Source organism: Lygodium microphyllum, chromosome 3 (assembly GCF_053477565.2).
Source record: "Lygodium microphyllum isolate KBCC chromosome 3, Lygodium_microphyllum_v1.1.10, whole genome shotgun sequence".
Classification (NCBI taxonomy): Eukaryota; Viridiplantae; Streptophyta; class Polypodiopsida; order Schizaeales; family Lygodiaceae; genus Lygodium; species Lygodium microphyllum.
The window spans coordinates 107,671,851-107,688,457 of NC_141137.1; the positions used below are offsets into that span (position 1 = coordinate 107,671,851).

At 37.5% G+C, this 16,607-nt stretch overlaps 1 protein-coding gene across 1 annotated transcript; it reads left to right on the top strand.

Moving 5' to 3' along the window:
• Positions 1–12,564: 12,564 nt before the first annotated feature.
• LOC148038727 (bidirectional sugar transporter SWEET5-like) lies at positions 12,565–15,396 on the top strand. Its single transcript, XM_087675463.1, has 6 exons — positions 12,565–12,800; positions 13,010–13,046; positions 13,325–13,541; positions 13,956–14,117; positions 14,653–14,772; positions 15,180–15,396. The coding sequence occupies exons 1-6, from the start codon at positions 12,764–12,766 to the stop codon at positions 15,363–15,365; spliced, it is 759 nt and encodes a 252-aa protein (XP_087531589.1). The 5' UTR covers positions 12,565–12,763; the 3' UTR covers positions 15,366–15,396.
• Positions 15,397–16,607: the final 1,211 nt, after the last annotated feature.

A 16,607-nucleotide genomic window follows, 5' to 3' on the forward strand; every position in this document is an offset into this window, starting at 1 on the left:
AATAAATTGGTTAGAAATCAATCCTAACCTTAATTTATTACGAGTGGGCACTCTAAACTCATAAACGTTTATTAATTTAAATATGTATTTTGCGGAATCACCCGCTATGGAATCACCCGCTATGGAATCACCCATGTACACATAAAATTAACAAAACGCCAGAAAAGGATAGGCATCCCCATCGACTTCTTGCACAAAGAATCCACTTTGTGTATGAGCCCTGGTAATAAAATTTTACGGAATCCATCGCAAAACCTCACGGAATCCACCGTGGCACGGAATCCACCGTGGCAGGGAATCCACCGTGAAATATACCTCCTGGCATCATACCCCCCAGGTGGGATAGCAATTGTCCTCAATTGCTATTAGCTCAATGTGGAGCTAACAGAGTGGGGAAAGCATTTAAGTCTCTAGCGTGCATCCATTGGGCCTCTTTAACAAGATGGTTTTTAAACTTGACCAAATATATAGAATATCTATGGCTAGTTCTAGTGGTCATAAAGTCAGTATCTATAATAGTTTTAGGCTCAAGGATTTCAGTTTCATCATCTAGCAAAAGAGGGTTTTCATAAATGGGTGTACAGGTAGTTGGCCTCTAAAAGGTTGTAATAAACTAATATGGAAGGTGTTGTGAATTTTCCAATGTTGTGGTATTGCTCTACAAAGTTGGTGCAATCTACTTGGAGCTAGTGATCACAATCGAAACTTTGAACCAATTACACATTGCAACCATATTGATATTTCCCACGTGTGTAGGTTTGCATGTGCACTACTCTTAGGGTCTAGAAAAGGATGTCTAGCTTGTATTCTCACAACAGTTTGGGCATGAGCAATGGTATCGTATTTCATCTCCTAAGGGCACTTCATTTCTTAGCGATGATGAATTCTAGGTAGAGCACTCCACTTTGCAGATCCACAAAATAATACTCATGCTATGTTCTTAGACCTTTGATGTGTACCTTGGTCCACTAATAACTTTTGGGATACCTTTAAAGCTAGAAAGTGGTTGTCCGCAGTAGTTAAATTGGTTGCGATTTTGCCTATTCTACCTTGTCTCATTCCAGTATACATTTGGATGGTTGCCCAAGTAGGGGTTCCATTTTTGAAGTATTTTGGCTCATCAATTCAACACATGGATGTCTTCTTTAAGCAATTCGAGGTGGCATATATGGTCAAGTTTTTCACCTAAGTGGATCCCCCCCATAATGTTGCCATATCGGAGTCATCGATGTGGAAAGAGGTAGTGGCTTACCTCATGGAAAAAAATAATTGGGTAGTTTTTGATAATGCTAAGGTAGCATTCTGCTTGTAGTTCTAGTCAGACCACCAACCAATGCCCAGAAGCTAGAGAGATAACATTAGGCTCAAACAAGGTGATGCCATAGTCTGGATCTATACAACTCAATTTAAGGTCTTAAGAGGACCTATGTCCCCAAACACCCAGCCCACTAGTGAAATGTTGCACTCTCTATATATACAAGGTTTTACCTGGGATATTTGTAAGGTTGTGGCTTTATATATACCCAGCCCACTAGTGAAATGTTGCACTCTCTATATATGCAAGGTTTTATCTAAGATATCTATAAAGCTTTGGCTTTGGAAGATCTATTTGATAATAACATAGAGTATTTCTATTAGTGCACTCGCCGCATAGAAATATTTTTGGTTAAGGAAAAGTTAGAAAAAGAAAGGAAATCAACCAAACCCATTGACAAACCCCGTCATATGGAATCCACTTGCTCTAATATGGATGTAGACATAGAGGAAGAGAGTGGCAGTGAGGAGGAGGATCCTGAGGATGAGGAATTCCAGAAGCATAGAAAGTCCAAGAGGAAGGATAAGGGCCACAAATGCTCACAGGTGCTCAAAAACCTATAGTAAAATCATTTGTGTACTAAGTGTAGTAATCTGAGTCACTTGGCTATTGAATGCAATCTTAATCATTGATGGTGTGGCATTTTCCATATGGCTATTCAAATTATAGAGGTCTACTGGTATAATACTTGTGGCTAGATGGGATAGATTAGGATTTGGTAAGGTGCAGGAGGAGCTAGCCCACCAATTGGAATAATCCTAGACCATTTGTGTTGCTTGTCACCCTAGTAGTGCCTTACACATAACAAGACTATTTGTCTCTTGGCATGGGCTAAGGAGGATGATGAAGAAATCAAGGAGGCCCAATATGATATTATATTACTACCTCCCAAATAAACAATGTTTCTTTTGTATGCACAAAGGAAATCAGAGAGATCAGAGAGTCTTGAAGCCCAATAGTATGATGCTCAGAAAGTGGCAGAGTCAGGATTAAATTCCCTTGGTGTCTATCAATACAGTGGAAATCAAAGAGCTGCTTGAGCTAGAAGTTAATGAGGTCACTTGATCAAGCAAAAAGCTCAAAAACCTATTGAAAAATCCCATAAAAATCTCATGGGCCAACCAAGAGAAAGTCCACCACTAGGTGGTTGTGTGGATGACAAAGGAACCAATAGTGTTAAGAACACTATATTAGGAAATTTGGGGATTTCCATGCACTTTGGGAACCCCAAATAAACAAAGGAAATTGGAGAGATCAAAGAGTCTTGAAGACCAATAGTATGATGCTCAGAAAGTGGCAGAGTTAGGATTAAATTCCATTGGTGTCTATCAATACAGTGGAAATCAAAGAGCTGCTTGAGCTAGAAGTTAATGAGGTCACTTGATCAAGCAAAAAGCTCAAAAACCTATTGAAAAATCCCATAAAAATATCATGGGCCAACCAAGAGAAAGTCCACCACTAGGTGGTTGTGTGGACGACAAAGGAACCGATAGTGTTAAGAACACTATATTAGGAAATTTGGGAATTTCCATGCACTTTGGGAACCCCAAATACTTTGATTATTTGACCAAATGGTCAAATCTTGTTATCTTACTTAAAGGTGGAGTCTACCCTAAATGCTATATAAGCTACCTTCCCTAATCCCCATTTCAAATATGGATCAAGATCTAGCCACATGGTCAAATATTTATCACTTATTTGAATTTGGGACTTGGGGAAATTCTCAAATTCTCTAATATGGTGTTTGAGAGACCTACAACTACTTCCTATACTAGATTCAAGATTTGTAGATATAGAAGGGATTATAGAACCATTGACAATACCATAGAGACTACAATTGATTCTAGGTTTGAAATTAACACCTTCTTCTAGATTGGAAGTGACCATCAGAGAACTGGCCAATGATGCAGTGCCCACCACCAACTCTTGGTCCATGGCACTACTTGCTAGAGTAGAAGGAAACAATCTTATTTTAGTAGTTGAGACCTCATTCTCTTCACAGGTGGCTCCAACCAAACAGGACACATAGATTGCATGCAGGCTAGTCTCCATTACTATTTTATTAGGAGACCTACAAAATTTGGTCCATGCATTCAAGGATCACTTGTTGCAGATGCTTTATCCAAATCGGCCTATACTACTAGAACCCAACGTAGTAGCCCTAACTGCATTCACACTATAGAAGAAAGTTTGAAAGGTATAGTACGCGCCAATTCTATTAGGACTATTCTGATAATCTTTGTATAATTTTGGAATCAGGTTATAAATAATGTTTTGCTAGACGTTGGGTCTAGAGTCAACCTCATCAGTATGGCCACTCCCAAAGATTTTGGGTTGATGAACTGGGAGTTAGTGCCCTTCTTGGTTTGAATGGTTAACCAATAAAGAATGTGACTACTGGCATCATCAAATTAGTTCTCATGGAGGTATTTAGTGTGTCATTCCTAATTTCCTTTGGTAGTACTCAACATGGAGCATGCATTTGAAATTACCACCTATTGCTTGGATAGTCTTGGTTGCAACAAGCATGGGTCAGTCTCACAATTGGAAGCTAACAAATTTTTGAGATCACAATAATAAAATACAAATTTTTAATAAAAAAATCCCGCCTCCATCACCACCCTATAGACCAATAGTCATAGAAATAGTCAACATGGTGGATGGCTTGGATGATGACGAGAAAGCTGCATTCATGGTAGCTAATGCCCATGAACCATTTTGTCTTGTATATATTTTATAGATTAGTCAGCAATACTTAGATTCACATTCACCACTTCACCCTACCTGGGAGCTAGTTCCCACATAGAATGAGAATCGTGATACAGAAATCTAGAATATGAACTTTGAAGTAGAAGTTGCTCAAGCTACAAGTATAGCCACAAAATCAGAAATTTTAGGTGCACTCAGACAAGAGAGAGAGTTTGAAGCACAAATGTAAGAGGTCACAAGGGTCACAGAGGATGTTCTTACTATAGTCTACCTTGGTCCAAAAGAAACAAATTTAGTGAAGATTAGTGCTCCAAACTTATGAGATAGTATTACTCTAAATGAAAGGACTGGATCCTCCATTTAATTAGCAATGGATTCCCCTCAAATTGGATGTTATGCTAGTTTGCATTTAGAGGTATCCCATGAATATGCATATGAAAAAGCTAGTGAAGGAAGAGTTGGATTGGCTCCTTCAAGTCGGCTTCATTGCTTAGGTGGATCAAATAGAGTGGATTTTTCCCATTGCTATTGTCCCCAAGAAAAATAAGAAGTTAAGAATCTGAATAGATTATAGGAAGTTGAATGCTACCAACATTATGGGTCCCTTTCCCATTCCTTACCTTGACATCATTCTAGATGAGGTTGTTGGTCATGAGATGTATTCCTTCTTGGATGGATTCAATGGTTACAACTAGCCCTTGCTTGCTCCAAAGGATCAATCCAACATTGCATTCACCATGGTGTGGGATGTATTAGTATGTACAGCAATGTGGTTTGGGATGATGAAGAATGCCCCAACTTCCTTCCACTACAAGATATGCAAGAAAATTTTAGGGCCCTACTTGACAGACTTCATGAGAGTATTCCTAGATGACTTCAGTATCTTTGGCATGCTCATGCTTCACTTGGATCATCTTTGGCTTTGTTTCACTAGATGTTGGGAGGTCAGTCTAAGTTTGACCCATAAAATGTAACTTTATTGTGAAAGGTAGTGTTCTTTTGGGTCACACTGTTTTTGATGATGGCATTGCTATGGATCCCAACAAGATGGTTGCCATTATGCAGGCCTCAATACTTGATTCCCCATCCATAATGCTACAATTTTTGGGATAAATATGTTGGCATGGATGGTATCTATGCCTCATATCTGATGTGGTTATCTCTCTCAGTCAACTAGCCCACATCCCAAAAGTAGCCTTCACATGGAATGAGGTGCCAGACTTGGCATTCTAATGTCTTCAACTACTAATGTCCAAGGCCTCAATTGTAGTCCCACTAGATTGGACAAAAACCTTTATATATATTTGTGGATACATCAAATATTGCAATAGGTAGTGTAATTATGCAATAGGATACCAACAATTTGTTTTGGCCCACTTTCTATGTTAGCAAATGGCTCTCCATTCTATTGAGAACAAATATTTTGTAATAGAAAGGGAATGCCTTGGACTAATCTATTTTGTAAAGAAAATTTGACATTATTTATGTGGTCATTCCTTTGTCTTTCATATGGATCATTCTTCCATGGTCCACTTGGTCAAGTAGTAGAATGTCATAGGAAGATAGGCTTGATGGATCCTCTTGCTCCAAGAATTCAACTTCAAGATGATGCATAGACTTGGAGCACAACATGCGATTGCAAACTTCCTTTCCTAGCTTGATTTTGGACAAGCTCCTCTTTGGAGTAGATGGTCACTTTCCAAATGCCCAATTGTTTCATGCAGCAGTTGACAATCTAGAAATTGACCCACCCAATCCTCCTTGGACATGATATGAGGAACTACTGGTCTTCCTGGACTTAGCACAAGTCCTCGACCATATTGTAATGGACCAATGCAAACAATGGCTCTTCAAAGTTGACATTTTGAATCCATCCTAGGCTATTCTACCAAAGAACACTATTTGGAGTGTTGTAATGCATCGCTATCCCTATGGAGAAAGATGCAACAATGGAAGAAGCTCATTATGGTATTGTTGGAGGTCACTTCATAGTAGATATTATACTTAAATGAATTCAACAAGCAGGACTATGTTGGATTACCACGCATGAAGATGTTTGCAAATTTATTAGAAAGTGTGATGTTTTCCAGCGGCTTGGTCAACCCCTATGTTAGGATCAGTTACCCCTTCACCTGATCTTACCACTAGAACCCTTTCAAACATGGGGATTGGACTTTGTCGGCCCTATAAAACCTATAGCATCCTGTAACAAGAATAGGAAATTTCAAAAATGGGGATTGGACTTTGTAGGCCCTATAAAACTTGTAGCATCCTATACCAAGAACATGAACATTATGATGATGGAAATGTATTACTATACCAAGTGGGTCAAAGCATGGGTACTTTCGAATAATTTGGCTTAAAGCAGTAGCAAAGTGCCTCTTCAAAGATATCTTCACCCGCTATGGTTGTCTAGTAGAATTGGTGAGTGATCAAGGAAGTCACTTTATCAATAAGATCATCAAGCATGTGTAATAAAGTAAAAATGCCTTAGCCAATATTTAGCCTACTAGGGTTAAGTATAGAAGGCTAAGATGTAATTTGCAAAGAATATTTTTACCATTTCTAACATTTCATGTTTGAGGTCTCAACCTTGCACCAACTAAGAGGGTGCATACTCTTAGCCACCATGGCATTGGGATGCACACCATGTTGGAGCCTCTCATCAGCTAGTTCTCAACCATTAATGGTAACATGATTTCAGCCTAGCCACCTTGGCTATGGTTTCTTGGAAAATTAGTCTATTTTCTTATATTTCCAATTTTATAATTTGATGTGGGAATTAGCTTCTTTACATTGGTATCGAAGAAAATCTTTGATCCAAAGGAAAGGTCATTTTCATGGTGGATCTGGTTATAAGACTAGGCACATGGTAACTGGAGGATAAGAATTAGTCATAGGACTTGACATAGTTAAAACTGTGACTAGTTAAGGTTCTACTACAACAAACTGTGATCATTTTGGAGGCTACTGACAAGACCATGGAAGAAATGGTGGGTCAAGAAGCTGTTTTAGCAGGTTGTCATCAATTTTTAGCTTATTTGAAGGTCATTTGACAAAAGAAGAGCTATAGGAGACTAGAGGGGACTAAAGCGACCTCTAGTTTTTGAAAGTAGGGTTCATATTCTTCTTTCTCATCTCTCTCAAGCTCTTCCTTGAGCTTCAATGGTGGATTTTATCACATATTTCTCTCTTTTACATCAATGGCTTGAATGCTTGTCAAAGCCTCATTCTAGTTGACACATGGAGTATGGTCATAATCATTTTTGGAGGGCTTGATGCAAAAACATGGCCAGTAGGATAAACTCAAAATGCACTGTTTAGAAGGCAGATTATAGGCTGAAGAATAGAGTCTCTTGATCCATGATTTGATGAATCTACTGCAAGAGTATGATGACAATTTAGCCATCATATTGACAAATATCTCATCATGATTGAATGTCAAAATATAGTTCCACTCCATTCCTGACTGGAGATTTCACTATTGCTTCTCTGCAACACTTAGTAGTTTGAATTTTGCAACACTCAGTAGTTGAATTGACTTGTAGAAATTGGGAGTAAAGGCTCATTGACCTTTCAAAGCTTTATGGCTTGAAACCTCTATCAAGATGCTATGATGGTGGCTTTGTATGACTTGAATGATTGGATGAATTTACATTAGTGGCTTGCATGGATCGAGTAGACAATGCATCAAACTATATGTCTTGAAATCTAAATCCTAGGGAAACCACCTATTATTTGTTGAAGCAGTTGAGAGACCACAACCTCATGGTCTAGTTATTACATCATCAATCATTGTGTGAAATCACTTGTTTGCAGAAAACCATTGGACCTTGAGCCTATAGTCTTGTCCATTTGAGCTAGATCCTGCCAATTAGATTTGGTGACTAATTAGACATGTATGATCTATTGTCAGTAATACTCTAACCATTGCTATGCCATCAATCTTATCCCTTTGGATATTCAATTGACTACTGGGACAGAGATAGCAGGAGACTACACATCATATATGATTGATGCCATTGTGGTTCTGTATCATTGATCATTTAGGCTCAATAAAGAGCAAGAGCTGGCTTAAAGAGCATGCCGTTTTGATACTTTAGTAGAATAACTAGTCAAATTGCTAAAGTATTTTACGTGGAAGGTGTTGCCAAGGTTTTTTACCAAAACTTATGGGCAGACCTACACCCCTAAATGTAGGATAAATAGATAGGAACTGTTTGACCTTTAGAATGATTGCAAGTGTAGCTATATAAAGAAGTAAATCTTCTCATTTATTTCAACAACAACACCAATAATAAGCAACATCAATAGTATTAGAAATTGCTTTTGGGTAGCATTCCAAGAAATAATAGTAGTAGAATTTTCAACAGTAGGGGACTATGATGCAACAAATGCCTCAGCAAGAGCATTACTTACATGGTTTTGCTCCTTACCATGTGCCACAGGGCAATATTATGGGCATCATACAGGAAATGGAACTCAACAAGTTAGTTGCTTATATGGTTGACACGATTGATGTATTCGCACATGTACTTATGGATTTTGGTGAAATCATGATGGCAACTAAAGTGGTAGATGCAATCTGGATAGAACAAGCACTTTCCCAACACTTGACATCTCATATGAATCAGTTGGTACAAACATGCATTTTAACAGCTCTCATAAATCTTTATAGTAATGTTGCTTTGCAAAAGGGTTTAGAGCATGTACAAGATAAGCATATATTGGTTGCATCGAAGTTGCTTAGGTTGATCGAGTAGTTCAACAAGATTTACAACAATCATTGTTGAATTTGTACATCAGTGAGTGTAGACAATCACTCTCTTGTGAGCAGCAATCATTTATGTCCCAACCACATGCTTATCATGAATACCATGGGCAACAACAACTTGTCAATCATTATGCTTATGATTAGCCTCAAAAGCAAGGACACCCTTGCAATCATTTTGGACACTCTTGCATGTATGAGCATCATGTGGGAAAGCCACGAGGACTTGGGAATGGTTCAAACTCTTTTGATATGGATACAAATGGGCAGTCATACATGAATGGGTAGCAACATGTATATGATCATGGTCATGGGTATGAGAAGCATTATGTTAGTGAACATGGGTAGCATGTTGATTAGTACTTCTATGAAGATCAACCATCCCATAGTCAATATTATGATGATGATCTACCATTTAATGGACATCAACATTATGGTAGTAGGAATGAATGTGATCATGACTATGGAAAACCATTCTATTATGAGAAGTATGATCATCATAGTGGCCAGCATGGTGTTTTTCGGGGAAAACTCTTAACAAGTGATGATATTAGAAGACTACATGCACAAGCTTTATGTTATAGATGTGCTGAACCAATATCTTCCGATCATAGATATATATGTAGAAATAGGAGTGCTAAAGTGATGTTGGTTATAGAATTTCTAGATAATGAAGAGGAAACTGAAGAGAGTGAAGAGGAAGTGGACCATAAAGTCCAAGATGGAGAGTTTTACAAATCCTATGAAGCCTGAGCATGATGCCTATTAACCTTCTAACCTACATCATGCTGAAGACCATGTGAATGTAGAAATTGAAGAGGCACATTCAAAAGAGTTTAATGAAGCTATATACCAATCTATGGACTCAAATGACATGTTTTCAATTTATGAAATTATCTTTCCATTTGATTGGAGGGATCATGAGGATGCTTCTTTGTTTCCATTTGACCCGAGAGGGTATGATGGGATATATATTTTTGCGGTAGGAACTTATGGTTGTGATGACTATTTGGATGTTTATCCATTTGACCTCGGAGGCATATTGGACTTTTGTGGCTTTCATTGTTGGTGGGTTGTAAATAATGATTGCAATGCTGATTCCTCGGCATATTCAATCATCCTCTCTAAGGCTTCAAAACTCCTTCAAAACAGTGGGATTATTGCAATTATAAGACAATGGACAACTTGTTGTGTGAATTTTTGTCATGAATTACATGGTCCTTTTTGGCAACATGATTGAATCGTATGTGTTAAATAGGTTCCTTATGGTCTTTTCTATCCAACAAGACTTTATTTGTGTCATTTGGACTCCTCTTGGTGATACATCCTCCAAAGAAGCTCAATCATTTGTTCTTATTAAATGGAAGTGGTAGTAAGTGTAGGGAAGTCCTATGTATTGGTGCTCCCATTAATCAACTACTTAAAGTGAAAGAGGTGCTCAAGAAAGATTGAACTATTTATGTATGGAAGAGGTTTTCAAAAAAATCCAAGCCATATCAGCCATTATTTTGTGATATTGCCCAAAAAACAATCCAAAGAAATGGCAAATATCATGGATCCATGCACTATTAATAGTAGGGAGGAATCGATTTGCAAATTGTTCAAAATGCATATACCCACCTCAATCAACTAGGCTATGGTTTTGCAATATGTGTAGAAGAGTTTTCATGGTCCCCTTTGATTACGTTTTGCTTGTTAATAAGTATTGAAATGATCTATGAGTTGACTTTGATGAAAAGTCTATAAGTAGATGAGTTCCTTAGTCTTCATGTTTCCTGCAACATGACAATCATGATCATAGCCTTTATTAGCTAGCAAGATTTGGAAGTGTTAGCCCAGTAAGAGCCTCTTAAAAGAAATTGGGGAAGATTATGTTCTGAATGGGCTTCCACAGCACCATGATGATGAAAGAGGTACTGCTAGGTGATTGAGGGCCCATGGTACATGAAGCAAATGAGTTGTAGTAAAGATGCTAAAATGAAGGATGGTCAATTTCAATCAAATATTTTTCAACAATTAGTTGTAAAGCTCAAATTGATATGTCATGTTGTCGAGTAAAAAACAAAAGAAGAAGCAAATTTGTGTGGTACAAACAAGATGAAATCATTTAGATGAACTACTAGTATACATTGTAGCTTAATGTTTAGTATGATGTAGAAATGATATTAAATAATCATAATGACACAAAAATAATGGTTACAAATATTAATTATGACTAATTAGTTATTTGTCATTAATATAACATTACGTTGCATACAATTAAGAATATAATGTACTTTGATTGTTGGTATGCAAAGCTTAGACAAGTTGTTATTGTGATCTATAAGGCATAGGTTTGCTTGAAATTGTTTTGGATAAGGGTTTGGGATGGGGTTGCATTGGGAAATGAGGAGCATGCATGAAAGTTCCATTGTTCATGGATTATGGTTTTTGGGAATGAATACAAAAACCTTCATATTAAAATTTGGCATGTCTTTCCCAAATCTCTAAAAAACATTTCACAAAAATATAACAAAATTGGTCTTAACTTTGTAAAATTTGAGACCTCCTTATTGAAAAATAAGAGGGGTTTTTGTTCAAATTTTTGCAATTGTTTCCAAAGGCATATGTTAGACTAAAAGTTTATATAAGGAGGAGACATGAAATATGTAACGATGAGAAAGGCCAAGTTTGGGGCTTTTGGTCCAATTCTAAATGGATGTTGTGTCCCCCACATTTTTGATCCTTGCCTTGATAGATTTATTGGCATTATATAAAGTAAAGAAAGGCCAAGTTGGTTATAAGTTATAAATTCAAAAAAAAAAAGCATTGAGTAATGATGAATGCCCTAGATTTTAACACTGTTATTGAAAGAAAAACTTTGAGTAATAATACATGGCAGAAATCAAGAGGAATATGGTTCATGAGGCCATCAAAAGAAAGAAAGGCCCAGTTGGTTTATAAGTTGTAACTACCACTCCTTGTAAGTACTATAGCTTTGAGTGGGATTGTCTTGAGTCTCATCTTTATGATGCTTGCATATTTCTTTTGAGATTAATTTACCACTTTATTCTGCATTAGTGTAGAACTTGTAACTTGGGTATGGGTGAAAATTAAGGGGAATGTAGGGGTAGCCTCCTCCCTAAAGGCAAAACAATATTCAATCAATGGAATTATGGGAGTAGTGTTAACTTGTAACTAGGTTAGGGGTGAGAATTAAGGAGGATGTAGGGGTAGGCTCCACAATAAAGGAAAAAAAAATTCATTCAATGGAATTATGGGACTAGTTTTAACTTGTAGCTAGGGTATGACTCCTCCCCCGAAAGGCAAAACAATATTCATTCGATGAAATTAGGGGACTAGGGCTGACTTGTGACTAGGGTTAGAGTGAGGATAAGGGAAATTGTAGGGGTAGTCTTTTCTCTAAAGGCAAAATAATATATATATGATATGATGGAATTATGGGACGTTACTAGACGTTTGAGGGGCCAAAGGAGATGAGGGCTGGTGTGCAACCCAAGAGAAGAGTCGCTCTCTCTCTCTCTCTCTCTCTCTCTCTCTCTCTCTCTCTCATCTAAGTCTCGATACCCATATGATATATCTGATCATATATATACGATACACACACGCATTATCCTAATCTCCTCCAACTTCCATAGAAATGCGTGCTCTCTGACAAGCCATGATCAATCGCAAAATCATTCAAATACAGTGACTTGAAATACTATGCCCATTGCCACCCTGATCATATATATGTAGCTGAGAGACCCACATGCAGTAAATAGTTGCAAGCTGCCCTCATGTCTAGTCCAGACGTTGGGCCTTGAGTATCATAATGTATCGAGCCTCAGCTGTTCTTTATGATCACAATATAGTCAGTGATCAGTCTCCTATAATAGCTGCTACGAACTAATCATTTGCTTCTTGTTTAGCGGTTTAAGAGGCTCTCCAGTGTAACTGTAATTTCCTCTCAATCATAGCATCCAATTATGAGTCCCAACCTGACTCTCGTCTTCGGCATCATTGGTAATTAGGCAACTCATTTACTGTTCACATACCTAGTCTCTATCTTTGCAGGTATAAATTCTAGTCTGCTAGTGTGTACTTGATAGCTTTACTTATACTCAGTTATGAATTATAATCTGCTAGTGCACTTGATAACTCTACTTATACTCAGTTCAGTCCTGTAATTCCTGTTTGGAAGCAATCTAACTAGCTAGTGATAAATTACGCAGGAAATGCCACTGCAACAGCTCTTTTCTTGTCGCCAGCGTAAGCATTATCAAATCCATCTACAGCTAGCTGTGTTTACGGTTGCCAGAATAAACAATAAAAACACTAGATCTATCAAAAAGATAAATCTTTTCATTGTTTCCTTTGTCTGCACTACCTTGCATTTTGGAGAATGAACAGGTTGATAGGTCAAGGTCGCATCATGGGTTATGGTTTGATAATTGGATGTTTCAAATTCATGGTGTATGATGATCAGTACCACTAGAGATCTAGTTGCATAATTGACAAAATTGTTGGTTCTGATGATGATGAAACAGCCCAACTTTCTACAAAATCATCAAGAAGCGCTCGACTGAGGAGTTCTCCGTGCTGCCTTACGTTTGCACACTCTTCAATTGCTTGCTATGGGTGCTGTATGGCATGCCTTTCATCAAACCACACAGCATGCTTATCATCACCATCAATGTCTTTGGTGTTACCCTAGAGCTTCTGTACATTGCCATCTTCTTCACCTATGCCAACAAGGAGAAGAAGGTAATGCTATCACCAGAATATGTCAAAGAGAGTGTAAGCGAGCATTCAGGGGGATGAAAGCTAACATTTAGGTGATCAATCTAAGGTCCTTGGTGAGGCCAATTATGTTATTGATCTGCATGTTTATTAACTATGATCAATCATACTATATTTGCTTTGGTAGGAATTGCTGATCATGCCATCTTTATAATTCAAATGTTTCTTTCAGTTTCATAATTATTACAAAACTTGAAGATGCTCTCTTAATCATGATATCAGAAGTTTTTAAGTTGGCTAAAAATGTAGATGTACGAACCCTACATCATTATCGATATTAATCGTAATTCAATGTGATTGTTACCTCTTTGATGGTATCTCAAGCCTAGTACATAGAATGAATGGTAAAAAGCAAATTTGCTGAATATTGATACGCAGAAGCAACTGGGACGTTGGATATTGGCAGTGTTGGTGGCCTACGGGACAGTGATTGCAGTGGTGATACTGGGCTTCCACACGCTTTCAAAGCGGCAGTTAATTGCAGGAAGTCTCTGTGTAGTGGTGGCCATAGCCATGTATGCTTCCCCTCTCTCAGTCATGGTAAGTACATCATGTACGTAATGTCTGTACACCTAATTAAGTTATATATAGTGTGGTTCAATCCGGGATTGAAGAACTCTGCTTGATCGATCAATGTAATATGGCTGAATATTGGCGCCCTCACAAAAACATATTAGATACGATTCAGCATTAATAAATTAGATAGGTGGAAGATCGATATCTTCTGATCAATTACTCTAATATAGACAGAACAATCAAGTTTTGGGATGGTTATAACGGAAGTTTGAGTGTAGTCACGATAAGATGATCATATGCTCAGCTGTGCACGTTCAATTCAGTCCATAGATGAGCTCTGATAATTGATTGAGAGTGAAATATAGACATACCAATCAAGTACTTTTGAGATGATGGTTGTAGTCAGGATAATGTGATCACATGCGCATCAGCTGTGTATAACTCGCTGCCAGTTTCAATTAACTGCATCGATGAGCTCTGCTAATTATTGAAGTGCTCCTGCCTGTCGGAACCACGATAACTGCATGTATTGACATTGGTGGATATTGATCGCGTATAGGGCTTGGTGATACGCACTAGGAGCGTGGAATACATGCCCTTTCTTCTCTCTCTCTTCAACTTTCTCAATGGTGCGGTATGGTCCGGCTATTCCCTCGTTACCAGAGACATATTTGTAGCGGTGAGTATAACGCCAGAGTTTCTCATCCGCTTATGATCTATCCACCAAACGACAATTTCACACTTAATTTACTCAACATCTGCATGTATGTACTCCCATTCACTCAGTGGTCCTCACATTAGCGAAAGATCAGTTACATATAAAAAAACATAGTTAGGGTCCTTTTAAATATATTGCAACTCATTAAGAGCTTAATTCAACTCTCTTTCAAACATTTAACCCATCAACATTGGAGACTACATGTTGTCAATAATTAGACTAATGAAAAGCATTCAAGAAAAAATGATTATCTTATTTAGACAATATGGTACTAGATATATGTGCTAAGGATTTTCTTGAAGCAATTGCAAGTGTAGATTTAAGCTTCTTATTTGGTAAAATTTGCATTTGATGTGGATGTGCTCTAGATACCCAATGGGCTCGGGTGTTTGTCAGGAATTGCACAACTTGTGTTGTATGCAATCTACAAAAACGCTCAACCTCTTCCAACGGATAAAGAAACAAGCTCTATCTCTATACATGAGAATCCAACCAATACTCAAAAAGCTCAAAGAAGTGATAACATGCATGATAATGGAAATGTCATGGTGTAATCTACATTTGGAAATGAGAAACCCATCAACATGATAGAGGGATAGAGATGGATGTCATTATAATTATATAATGACTTAGAATTCTCTCTCTCAATCCTTGTGTGAAATGTACCCTTGCAAAATGACCAAAAACTATAATAAAGCATCTTTGCCACCAAGAGGCTTTTGCCACACTTATTAATTCTAGGATTTGTGTATATAAGCTGTGATTTTATTTGCAATATGTGCCTAAAAGTTATCAATGAAGCATTAATCTCTTTTGGAGATTTCACACAGAGAGAAAACTATTTTCACCTATGCTTAAAGCCCTCTTAGACTAGATGTTGTTTTATGATGGATTCTCTTGAGCATTCTCATAAAAGCAGTCCTAGATAATTTCTATTTTTTGGCCAATTATCAATGATTTTCAACCCATGCTCGTTGAAATTTGAGTTGACTATTACAAACAAAGTGCATCACCACAATAGAGCCACACTAGCACTGTAGATTTGTTACTATATTTTGATAGTGATATGTGAACACACTTAGGGCTATTGAAGGAGTTTTTTTTTCCATCTCTAGGAAGTCTTCTCCCTTGGTCTTGTCTATATACTTATTCATTTTAGGGCATATTGACTCTTATAAATCTTCCCAATTGATATCTCTCAATACACTTTGAATTGTACTCTCTCAAACATCTTCTTCTCCAAGTTGTATATGTGCATTCCTGCGATTCTAAATCCAAGAACTGGTATTAGAGTGGGCTTCAATCTCTTGAGTAGTCATCAACACCGTCTCCTTGATTTCCTTGGATTGGGATGAGATTTGATGAGCATTTAAAGTTCGATAAAAACTATGGGTTAACCCATAAGGAGTAGGCGTTGCAAAATTTCTTATTCGGGTTTGTTTTGACCTCCATTTGTACTACTATGATTATTGTGCAAGCTATTTGTCCTTTGGTTCTATAGCTAAGAGACCTTATAGGCTCCTTTATATTGTGCTACATAGCACATGCTAGTTTTGTACATATTTTTCTATATGCATGTAACTTTTGCATCAAGTACAATCAATGGCCATGGATGGTAACAATGATGTATTTTGTATGTTGGCTATTGAGGACAATTTGGATGGAACCAACCATCAGTGATGACCTTATATGATGCATAATGTATTGATTGTAAAGGGGCTTTGGAACATTGCACATGGAACTAAAAGACATCCTCATGGTGTTTTGAAAGCGGTAAAATATAGAAGAAATAATAG